Source organism: Aethalodelphis obliquidens, unplaced genomic scaffold, assembly GCF_003676395.1.
Source record: "Aethalodelphis obliquidens isolate GAN/ISIS:26980383/991018 unplaced genomic scaffold, ASM367639v1 scaffold84, whole genome shotgun sequence".
Lineage (NCBI taxonomy): Eukaryota > Metazoa > Chordata > Mammalia > Artiodactyla > Delphinidae > Aethalodelphis > Aethalodelphis obliquidens.
In genome coordinates, this window is record NW_020838028.1 from 6,968,973 (window position 1) to 6,982,138 (window position 13,166).

A 13,166-nucleotide genomic window follows, 5' to 3' on the forward strand; every position below is an offset into this window, starting at 1 on the left:
ACTTTCCCATTTATCTAATAGAAACTTTACTGCTACATAAATGACCTCCCTGAATTCCATATTATAAACATGTTGCCTCATTCAAATAAATTGTACAAAGGCAGCCATATTTTCTTTCTCCTTTCTTCCCATGACCTTTTTTTTAATCCTCACAATGGCTGGAACAATAGTCAGAAATTTGAAAACTTTCTTATTTACTATCAGTATTTCTATCAGGGACTCAAAACTGAGCTTTTTAAGTGGTACATATAATCACATTCTGTACCTTAAAATCAAAGACAAATATTCCACTTCCAAGTGCCAACAGGGAAGACAACTGAATATATGTGTTATGTCATTTCTGACGTTTTAAGTCTTTACAAAATGCCACTCCTTTTTAATGAGAAGTACTCTTTCAACTACTTTTGATATATTTAGTTTGTTACTTTTTAGTTTACTTATTTGGGTCTTAGCCGATTGAATGACATTAGAACAATTTTCTTGGTAATGAAAGGAACACTTGGTGTAAATCTGTTACCTTTGATACTTCTAACATATTAGGCACTCAATAATGTTGGTTACATTAATTGATTTTGAGACAGCAATCCAAGATGGTGTTTGTTTAGAAAGTTATTAACGAACCTACTGCTTGGCTAGCAAATGTATTTGATTTGAATTTTACTCTTGTCATTTCTCACAGTGAATATTCTAGTGAGTTTTTATGACAATATATATGTGTAAGGATCATTTTTTTTTAATCCAATGAAGCTAGATCAAGGTATTTTTTTAGAGATATATCTTGCCAAACCCAGTCCACTTTGGAAGAATGTTGTCAATTCTTCTCTGATATAAAACTTTTTTTCTTCTTTCCTTTTTTTTTTTTTTAGGTACCACCGTAGCACTCATTATTCTTGCTTTGGGATTTCTGCTATCAGCCCAGGTTTCTCCACCCATCACTTTTAATCCAATAGCTCCTTTAGATCAGAACACTTCTTGCACAAGATACAGGTGAGATTTTATAATGGTCCCCTTCCTTAACCTAACTCTGGTAACTTTTTTGTTTTGCTTATAACTTTCCTAAAATAGGAAAGGTGAGTAGGAGCTTGCTAGGTATCCAGACTTAATGGTGGAAAGGAAGAAAATGGGAAAGGTGTTAGGGAGGGACCACCAGGAAGAGAAAGAGAATATACAAAGAGCAACGTGTGCAAATGCATGCTTAAGGAAAAGTGAGTTATTAGACACAATTTTGGTGATGTTTCTCTGGAAGTTGAAAGTGTATATATTGATACAGAATCTAAGCAGGAATACTGTGAAACTATTTTATATCGTATATGACTCGGTGACATCTACATTCTAGATGAAATAAAGAACTTTCATCAGTAATTAAACTTTTCCATGATGTACATGTCTGATACAGTTGTTTATCATCTGGATGTGCTAGCAATTAATCTTCACTGTGTTCCACAGGTATCGCCTCATTCACTTAAGCAGAAAATAATGTTTCCTCTCACTACTAGGTTTCTTGCAGAGCAATAGAAAGTGGAAAGAGCTTGTAGAAGAGAGTGTTTTAATGGTCAGCTGCAGGTTTAAGAGCTCGTTAAGTTTAACAGTTTACACCCTATGTGATAGATTGATAGATGGAGAAATGGATGGATGCATACATGGGCTGACAGATGGACTGAAGAATGAGCAAGTGAATTAATTAAAGATTGAATGATTGAACAGATCAATTAATAAATTTGTCAGGAGAGTTTCAAAGTTTTTTACTTCATTTTAGTGGCTGGAAAGGCTAGCGACCCCTTTAAAATATATGGATAGAATAGCTTTAAAAACAAAAAATGACATTCCTTCAGCTACAACTAACCAGACATAAGTCTCAAATTAATGGGTAAATGATTTATTAAGTCAGATACTCCTAGGTGAAATTAAAACATTACATTGATATACTTAATTCCACTTGGAATCACTAGGAGCTTCTCATTGAACAGAATTTATGGTGCCTTCTCATTACAACAATGAGGAAGACATATATTATTATGTCTTTCTGGTTGCTAATTGTGATATCCACTTGCCTTTGGAAATGAATAGTTTATATGTTTATCGCTTTACTGGTTTTTTTTGTTAACAGGCTTTATGTTCTAAAGGAGATTGAAAGGTGTCTTAAAAGAAGTTACCCTTAGCATAGACTATTTCTGGATGTAGTGATCTTTACTTTCTTTGGACGTATCACCTCAACTGCTAGAAAGATGATAGACCATTGCTAGAATTCTGCATGCTCTAATTTTGTTTTTCTTGACAGATATTTTAAGTTAAATGTTTTTTAACACAGTTACCTCTAACAAATTATTAAAAAATACTATTGTTTGAGCAACTTAGAATACCCTCTAGATCTGATGTCTGATTTAGATGCAGCAATTTAGATTCAGAATAAGATTGACTGATACACTATCAGGTCAACTAAAGGCAGAAAGTCAGCCAGAGAATATGAAAAGAAATTTTTATGAAGTTCTGATATAGGAAAGGAATAACTAACTTTTTAATGATTTACATAATGAAATAGTTTTCCTGACATCGACTTTTAAAACTTAAAGAAAAATATTTATTACCATAGTATAGTTCATTGCACAGCAATTTATGATCATCAGTCTATTAATCCTCCTGATCCATCTAAGTTATTATCATCTACCTACCAATATAGGTAAGTGACAATAAGATACTATCACCTACCAATATAATATAAAGTTGTAGTGGAGTGAGAGAAGTGGTACAACCTAATTTTATTCTTATCACAAAAATGGGCAGCAATTTTTGAAAACAGAACCAAATTTTAGATGTCCTCTGGGAGTCACTGAGTATGCAAAACACTTATGTCTTGTGTGCTTTCTTTCAGAGTAACATATTAGGCTTTGTGAGAATTTGATAACATGTATTTATAGTCTGAGTGATTTTATAAAATATATCTGCAGTCCCCTTACTGATTTTGTTGTTGTTAAAACTGTCTATACACATTTCCCATTTCTTTACAATAAACATGAAACATACAATATACAACATATATGAAAGTTGTTAAGAGAGTAAATCCTGAGTTCTCATCACAAGAAAAAGATTTATTTTATTTCTTTAATTTTGTATCTATATGAGATGATGGATGTTCACTAAACTTACTGTGATACTCATTTCATGATGTATATAAGTCAAATCATTATACTGTAAACCTTAAACTATACAATGCTTTATGTCAGTTATATCTCAGTAAGACTGGAAGAAAAATAAAGATTAAAAAGGAGATAAACATGAAAGAGTCATGTTTGCCTGACCTTAGGATGAGTAATGTTCATGCTGTAAGTATAGGTGGTATGTTTTCCTCTTGGAATGATCCTATAGGAAAATTGAACAAAGAAAACAGATTTAAAGGGAGAGATGGTTTAGTATCTATCTTTTTTTTTTAACATCTTTATTGGAGTATAATTGCTTTACAATGGTGTGTTAGTTTCTGCCTTATAACAAAGGAGAGATGGTTTAGTATCTTTTTTTTTTTTAATTTTATTTATTTTAATTTTTGGCTGCATTGGGTCTTCGTTGCAGTGCGCGGGCTTTCCCTAGTTGTGTCGATGGGTTTCTCGTTGCAGTGGCTTCTCTTGTGGAGCACGGGCTCTAGGCGCGCAGGCTTCAGTAGTTGTGGTGCATGGGCTCAGTAGCTGTGGCTTGCAGGCCCTAGAGCACAGGCTCAGTAGTTGTAGCGCCCGGGCTTAGTTGCTCTGCAGCATGTGGGATCTTCCCGGACCAGGGCTTGAACCCGTGTCCCCTGCATTGGCAGGCGGATTCTTAACCGCTGCGCCACCAGGGAAGCCCGATCTTTTTTTTTTTGTTTAACATCTTTATTGGAGTATAATTGCTTTTCAATGATGTGTTAGTTTCTGCTTTATAACAAAGTGAATCAGCTATACATACACATATACCCCATATCTCTTCCCTCTTGCATCTCCCTCCCTCCCAGCCTCCCTATCCCACGCCTCTAGGTGGTCACAAAACACCAAGCTGATCTCCCTGTGCTATGTGGCTGCTTCCCACTAGCTATCGGTTTTACATTTGGTAGTGTATATATATCCATGCCACTCTCTCACTTTGTCCCAGCTTACCCTTCCCCCTCCCCGTATCTTAAGAACATTGTATACTATTGGTGGGGGTGTAAACTTTTCTCCATTTTGGAAATTAATATACTTTTACCTAATAAAACTTAAATATATAGGCTCCTCTATTCAGCACCTCCACTTGTAGAAATCTGTATTCTACAATGACTAGTATGTAATGCATTCTGACTAGAGTAGAGTAGAAGATTTAAGAAAGTGGATGGTTCAGGAACAATGATTGTTCTTTATTTTAATTCAATAAATATTGATTGTGTGACATCACCAGGTAGGTTAGAACCAAAAATGTTGTAGGTTGGGGCTCACTAATGACTTTGGACCCAAGACATTGACTACCCTAAATAATTTCTAATAAGAACTTACCGTTTTTAGAATTTTTAATTTTTTAATTGATGATACTTTGTTCCAAGTCCTGGTTAGATTTTGTGAACCAAATGTATTAAAGAACACCTTTCAGATCCACTTTCCTGCAGCTAAAACTGTGTACAGTCACAGGGTGCCAACTAAGGCTAGGAGAAATAACTCTAGTGAGGGTATCCTCTGAATCATATATCCATATAAGAACACACATGCATACTCCTAATATGGCCTTAAGCTCTATGCTTTCAAATTACTAATAAACATATTTTCTTATGAGAGCTATCCAAGCTTTGAGGATTCAAACGTTTCCTATGTGACACTTCCCTCGAATCTTTGACTTTTTATTATTTGTAAGTATGATCTCATTATATTCAAACCCTTCAAAGTAAACATATATCTTAAAGTATACAGCTGTAGAATTGCAAGGTACTCTTGTCCTAGGGCTTTCATCACATTGCCACTAATTCATTCATTCATGCATACATTCATTTAAAAAATATTTTGGAGCACCTATTCATAGGATTATAGTAAGGATGAATTAATATATGGAAAGCACCTAAAACAGAGCTCAGCACATAATAAGCACTCAATAAATATTATAGACATTGTTATCATCCATAAAACCTATAATAGGAGATGAGATTGTGATGATGGGTAGAAATCTTTCCCATCTTTTGAAGAAGAGGAGTTTTAAGCATTATTAAGTAGTGTTTTAATTTTAAGCAGTTTTAAGTCATGACTTGACCAGATTTTCTATTCTAAACTTTCTCTCTGGGGCACAGTGAGCACATGTTGACATAGGCAGACTGATTATTAGAATTGTCTATGAGAGAGATTGATAATTGCCTGGACTATGAAGGTGATACTCAAGAGAAATAGGTAGACATATTCTAGATATATCTAAGAGAGAAAAATCAACAAGAATTAAAAATAAGTAATTGATTAACTATGAGCAACCAGGTAGAGTAGATCATGGAAATGAGTTGGGGTAATTGAAGGAGAAATTGACTAAAGGGACTGTGCCTCTGATTCACTGCTCTTTTTGCTATTAATGTTTTTCATTTGAGTCTTACCTGAACCATCTGAGGAGGTACTTAAAGCTACCCGTCCCTCACTCCCACAGATCTGCCTCACCAGGACAGTGGAGAGTAGGTGATTCCAGTACATCTTTCATTAAGAACCACTGCCATACGCTTCAGTATTATTTATTTATTTATTTATGTATTTATGTATTTATTTTATTTACTTTTGGCTATGTTGGGTCTTCGTTGCTGTGCACGGGCATTCTCTACTTGCAGCGAGCGCGGGCTACTCTTTGTTGCAATGCGCGGGCTTCTTTCTCATTGCGGTGGCTTCTCGTTGCAGAACACGGGCTCTAGGCGCACGGGCTTCAGTAGTTGTGGCTTGCGGGCTCTAGAGCACAGGCTCAGTAGTCGTGGCGCACGGGCTTAGTTGCTCCACGGCATGTGGGTTCTTCCTGGACCAGGGCTCAAACCCGTGGCCCCTGCATTGGCAGGTGGATTCTTAACCACTGCACCACCAGGGAAGCCCGCTTCAGTATTTTTTAACTGCGTAACTGACAGCTTCTTTCTTTCCTTTTTTTTTCTTCTTGAACATTATTAAACCAAGAGTATAAAAATAATCAATGTGGCTCTTTTTCTATAGAGTAATATTTTCATATTTCCCTCTCTAAATGAAGTTTCCAAATATCCAAGTTGACAAACCGTTCCTTCATCTATAGACCTCCCTATGGTGGTGACACTAGTTTTGAGAAACTGTATATGCCTAACTAATTATAATTAGTCTCTTCAAAGTTCATTTACAATAAAAAACAATTTTGCATTCATACACTTTTCTTCTCCTTTTGCCAACCTTGTGTGATTGAGCACATGTCATTGGCATTAGCACTATGAGACTGTTAGATTCAATCATAAAACTCTTATCTGACCTTAGAAATGTGCAGAAACCCTATTACCCCCCCTTGTTTTTCAGTATTTGGCATCCTGCTGACTGATAATGTGTTTGTTTCTAATAATTCTTAGCAACTTGACAATGAATATAGTGTTATACTGTGAATGAGACTTTTACTTTTGTTGAATTTTGTTTTCTAAAACTTATTGATTTCTTTTAAAAATAACATATTTTAATTTTTTTTGGCCTGATGGTACAGGCTAATAGGCCTGAGGTTAATATTAATAAAACTACGGAAGAAAATATGCTATATCTGTTGAATAATATCCACAGACTTAAGGTAAAGATAAACGTAATTAAATTAGTTGAAAGGGAAAATGAGATTTGAAACAAAAAGCCCAGATAACCTTATCATGTACCTTTATCTCCAAATAATTGTACATGTCTTTTGCTAGCACTTAAATACCCAGTACCGAATTTGACATCTGGATAGAAGGATGGTGGAAGTTGACCACTTATGGGACATATTCATTGAGTTCGTCATGACCTTTTTATCTTGATGCCTGGGCTTTTGGCCGAGGACCTGCCAAGCCCCCACAGTGGCAAGATCCCCTACTCAAACCTTATTTTCCACAGTCAAGAAGTGCTTTTCGGGAAGCCTTAAAGACAAAAAAGAAGGCTTTTTATTTTAGGTTTGCAAAGAGTGGGGGAAGAGCATTCCAGGAAGAGGGGACATCATGTATACAAGCCCTAAGCATGAGCAAGAGAACAGCACAAAGATAGACTAGATGGCAGGCCAGTGACAGACCACACTGGGACCCTCATAAACCATGAGAATTTTAGACAGCATCAGAATACTGAGAAGCCTTTAAAGAATGATAAGAATGATTTAATCAGATTTGTGTTCCTAAAAGATCACTCTGGCTGCTTAGGAGAATTGATTAGAGCAGGACAAAGGGCAGTGAAGGGAGATCAGATAAAAGAAATCAGTAGCCTAGGTAAGAAAATAATGCAGCCTCGGGCTTCCCTGGTGGCGCAGTGGTTGAGAGTCCGCCTGCCGATGCAGGGGACAGGGGTTCGTGCCCAGGTCCCACGTGTCGCGGAGCGGCTGGGCCGGTGAGCCATGGCCGCTGGGCCTGCGCGTCCGGAGCCTGTGCTCCGCAAAGGGAGAGGCCACAACAGTGAGAGGCCCGCGTACCGCAAAAGAAAAAAAAGGAAAATAATGCAGCCTTGACAGTGGCAGTGGAGACTCAAGAGATATTTTGGAGGGGGCTAACAGGGCTGGGTGATTGGATGAATGACATACAAGAACAGATGCTTTACGTGTGGTTAGGATAGTACTTATGTAACAGGAGTCTGGGGCTCTGAAATCTCACTGTAGCTCACTTCTTAGAACACAATTTCAAAGATATAAATCAGGAGAGCCTTTCCCTTGCTTTCCAGTTAAGTACAGCAGTCCCATAATAAGAACAGTATTTGCTGTCACTTATACTTTTATTTCAAATATCATTTTTACTCCCTCTTGAACTCAAAAGACTTTTGAGAAAAGCTCTTTCGAACTTATCCATTTAGGTCTGAAGTAACACAAAGAGGTAAAGGGGAAAACATATATCTCTGAAACTCAAGGACTTTTATTCTCTTTCTAGAGCTCTGATCATTACAATGAGTAAATAAAATCAACCTGGAATTTTGTTCACATTTCAAGTCAATCCACTCTAGAATATCATCCCTATTTTGTCCTATATTTTAAAAAGGAATACGTTATCCAGTCCTGTGACAGTGTTCTTGACAGTGAAATAGATGATTCTATCATTTTTGGAAGGTAAACTTTGAAAATTTATTTTAAACTGTGTAGGGGTACTTAATTTTTAGTGATTGATACTCAAAGCTCAGCGTATCTTGAGCATGCCATATTATTAAGTAGCTGATAATACAAATCAGTCCTTTATTCCCCTGCTTTTCACTTGATACATCTAGAGTAACTGGCATTTTTCTCCATGTGCATCTAAATTGCATAGTTACCAGTTTTTTTGGAAACCTGTTACTCCTTGGCAATTAACATTGATCATTATGTGAATTCTATGGTAATTTCATCATAGAACAAAATTTTTTGAAATGATGTTGTAATTACAACCAACTTGCCAGTAGATAATAAAGTTTCCACCCTTCACAGAGGTTAAAAATGATATTGTAATTACAACCAACTTGCCAGTAGATAATAAAGTTTCCACCCTTCACAGAGGTTAAAAATGTACTGCTCATTTTTATAATTATCAGTGAATCATAAAGTCTTTGCCAGTAGCCCAGATGAGGGTCAGAATTTAATTTTTTAAGCTTCTTATTCCCTTTTCTTTTGTTTGATTTTGATTTTTATATGATAAATGCATGCTGATTAGTCTTATCAAATCAGGAATAAAAATTATTTCATTGAGAGAACTTTTAGCATTTTCTAGTTCATTCATTTTGAAAGCAAAGGAAATCCTTATTTTATTTAAATTGGTTAGTATTTATATGAATGTTTAACTTTGTGGGACCTAAATATTTAGTTCTTCCTGATTTTTAATTTTTATCATTGTGAAATTGATTTGTGACTATGTCACGTATCTTCACAGAATTTTAGTATAAAATAATAAACGTTTGAAATTTAAGATAGTAATTTATCCCTCAAGACAATAAATCCCTCAAATCTTGGCCCGTGTAATCAAATTCAGCAAGAAAGTATATTATCCTTACTCATATATGCTATACAATTGTGCGTTGTATTATAGAAAACCCACAAGTAAATGAACGTATAAATTCTTGGCAGTTAACACTTAACTAATATTTACACAGTTATAACTCTTTGTTAACTTTATTTTCATCTTTCATATTATATAAGTGTATAATGTATGTGTGTGATGGCTTGCTATAAATTATAAAAATAAACTTCAGAAATCTAAACAGGCTAAATTTAATATTACTGCTTTTCATCTTGCAAATGTGTGTACCAAAGTGGTCTTACATTCTTATGCAAACTGAGAGTGACATTTTCAGTTCAACTGCAGAAGAATTACAAGAGGGGTTAGAGTGTTGTACTTTTTTAATATCTATTCTACTAGTGTCTATAGGCCACCTTATTTTACTTAATCCCTAGATTGTTGAAAAATATATCACTGCAGTAGAGGAGCTCAGTATTTTAAAGAGCCATTCATCTAACTGTGTTTTAAAGTAATAACTCCTTATTATAGAAGGCTTCCCAAAGCTGGGCAGTGAGGAACTGGTTGGAGTTAGATGGAATAAGCAGAGGAAGACAGCGTCCCAGACAGAGGAAATAGCGTGTGTACAGAAACAGGAGAAAGCTTAATATTTTCTAGAAACTATAAGTACAGGGTATTCTCTAGTTTCAGATACTCGATTTCACAAAATTCATATTTTCCATTTCATTGAACTGTGTGCCATATCATGCCTAATTTTTTGGAGATGTTCTGTGGAACAGTAATTTTAATTTCTGGTGGGAGCACTGCCAGTAAGAGAAAAGGCTAAGCCATGGAAGGGGGTCCTGAAGGTTCTTAAAAGTGCTTATGCTGAGCTTAGCAGACCTGCATCAGCCCAACTCAGAGGATCTACAACTGTCTCCTGTCCCTTTCCCTTTCTTTTGCAAGCAGAGGGGCTCACTTGCCAGTCAGGGTCAGCATCACCAGTGAGCATCAGTTCCCAGGGCCTGGCCCAATCACCCTCCTATCCCCTGCCTCTATTAGACAGTTAGGCATGTAGCAAGCTTTACCGAGGTCACCTGAGTTTGTAGAGGAGAGCAGCCAAGGCCTCGCCCCCATGGTGGTCTCTGCTGCTGATGCTGGGGGGGATAGTGAGGATAGAGACTCCCCACTCCCCAACCCCCAGCAGCCTTGACAACACCTGCTCCAGGTGTCTGTCACAGGCTAGTTCAGAAGTTCAAAGAGCAGGGGCTTTCCAACCGTCTTTCCCAGCCCTGTGGCAGAGAGGCAGAGGCCTGGAAAGGAGACACTTCCCAGGGAAGGCTGTATGGTAGTTCTTCTGTAGCAGATACCTCTCATACTTTCAGATGCTGAATTTCAGACAAATTTTCAGAAATGTGATGCTGCCTATAATTCCATTCAGGAAACATGTGGTGATCTCTAAACAGAAGTAGGAAATGGCAGGAAATAAAACCTGAAGAGACTGTTGGGAATTTAAATTATAAGAATTCGTGTAAAAAAATCTACAAACAATAAATGCTGGAGAGGGTGTGGAGAAAAGGGAACGCTCTTGCACTGTTGGTGGGAACGTAAACTGATACAGCCACTATGGAGAACAGTATGGAGGTTCCTTAAAAAACTAAAAGTAGAACTACCATATGACCCAGCAATCCCACTACTGGGCATATACCTTAAGAAAACCATAATTCAAAAAGAGTCATGTACCAAAATGTTCACTGCAGCTCTATTTACGATAGCCAGGACATGGAAGCGACTTAAGTGTCCATCGACAGATGAATGGATAAAGAAGATGTGGCACATATATATAATGGAATATTACTCAGCCATAAAAAGAAACGAAATTGAGTTATTTGTAGTGAGGTGGATGGACCTAGAGTCTGTCATACAGAGTGAAGTAAGTCAGAAAGAGAAAAACAAATATCGTATGCTAACACATATATATGGAATCTAAAAAAAAAAAAATGGTCATGAAGAATCTAAGGGCAGGACGGGAATAAAGAAGCAGACCTACTAGAGAATGGACTTGAGGACACAGGGAGGGGGAAGGGTAAGCTGGGAGAAAGTGAGAGAGTGGCATGGATATATATACACTACCAAATGTAAAACCAATAGCTAGTGGGAAGCAGCCACATAGCACAGGGAGATCAGCTTGGTGCTTTGTGACCACCTAGAGGGGTGGAATAGGGAGGGTGGGAGGGAGGGAGATGCAAGAGGGAAGAGTTATGGGAACATATGTATATGTATATGTATAGCTGATTCACTTTGTTATAAAGCAGAAACTAACATACCATTGTAAAGCAATTATACTCCAATAAAGATTTAAAAAGAAAAAAAATTCATTTAAGACGTTTTCTGTGGAAAAAGAAAAAAGTCATGTATAAAGGTAATAAGGATTTTGGACTCTCTCATTTTAAAAAAAATTATGTGAAGCTATTAAGAATATTATTATCAGATATGTGTTTTACAGAGGCCAATCTGGCAGCAAAGTGGAGATGGCAGAAGAGCAAACCTTTGGGTCTAAATTGAGACCTGAAGTGAAGGGATGGGCTCTTGTCAGGTCTTGGTGACTAGAATGACTTATTATTTACAAGTTAATGTTAATGTTACTTAACTGCCCGGCTTTTGTGGCTTGTCTTCCCAAATGGAAATTTGTAACTTGAAAGGAGGAATTATGTTTCCTGGGTTTTTTTCATTTTTTCTTGTTTTTTTTTCCTCTCTGCTTTCTTCTTTATATACCTAGCAGCTAACATCATGTCTTATATAATGTATTTATTTACTGATTTAGCCAAGTATTGAGACTGATGTGTGCATGATGTTGACATGTATTTTTCCTCTGTAACTGTAATAATTACATAAACTGATTTGAAATTCAATAAGAAATGTTTCCATCGGTCTTATGCCTACCTCAGCTAATTCAAGGTTTTCAAACGAGTCCATTGCAGTACTCTAAACCGCTCCTCAGGCCTGGTGATAACACTGATAATGCTTCATTTCTGTTTGATTGGATTCTTGCACTGAGCTTTCAGCACTTTCTATTTTGTCCTGATAAACTTAACTTGAATTGAGTTATCAAGGAAGATGTGGAAAGACACAAGAATCTATAGATTTTAAACTGCAGGTCTAAAATAAATTTATATATATTACTATTATATTAATTATATATTGATATATTAATAACAAAACAGAAGAAAAATACCCCTCTGAGAGAATTTAAAAAAAAAAAAAAAAAAGTAAACAGAGCTTTGAAATATAACCAGGGAAGAAAAGAGGAGAATGGCCATATAATTCTGAAAGTTAGGGTCTACAAGATCTTTGAGGATTAAAGTATTAAAAGATAAAGGCAACAAATTGAACATACAGTAGAAAAAGCTAAGAAATTTACACATAAATGAAACTCAAATAAAAACGAATCTTTGAGACTCCAAGAGGGACACACATGGTAATTATTCTGTCAGAGAGAAATCGGAGCAACAGAACAGAAATTGTAGCACTAAAAAAGAAGCTTAATTGCTCCATTACCCTATAAGGAAGAGTCACAAAGGAACAATTTACCATCTCAGAGAGGTGCTGAAGTAAGATAGATGCAGTCATAAGCACCTCAAAGTACAGAATCACAAAGCAAAATAACCGTGACAAGCTAGAGCACTCACTGCCCTCATCGTCACCAAGCTGGAGTCTCACAGATAAGAGGCCAGCCATGAAGGCTCAGCCATTCTGGGTTGAGTGCAATTAACTGGGTGAAGCATTAACTCTTAGAGACTTTTAGGTCACCTTTCTTGGTGTCCAAGTAACTTGAAGGAACCAGCATGCTTGGTAAATGCCCCATTCACCACTAGACATTGACTGCGTCACTGAGAAGATCCAGAATTACAAATATGCAATTATAGGTACAGAGAGACACTATTAGGGATTTTTTTCCCACTTTTTATTCTTTCATTTGGCCTCCATTACTGACCATTTACCAAGTGTTGTGCCAGCTGTTAAGAAAACAAAACATGAGATATAGCCCCTTGTCAGGAGTTGGCAATATCTTAGAATGGCTTTTATTTACATT

At 36.5% G+C, this 13,166-nt stretch overlaps 1 protein-coding gene across 1 annotated transcript in view; it reads left to right on the top strand.

Annotated features, from left to right (window-relative positions):
* SLC2A13 (solute carrier family 2 member 13) overlaps positions 1 to 13,166 on the top strand; it is a 437,595-nt gene that overhangs the window by 318,013 nt on the left and 106,416 nt on the right. The window contains exon 6 of the mRNA XM_027093554.1: positions 867 to 987. Within this exon, the coding sequence (XP_026949355.1) occupies positions 867 to 987 (121 nt within the window). The remainder of the gene's footprint in view (positions 1 to 866; positions 988 to 13,166) is intronic.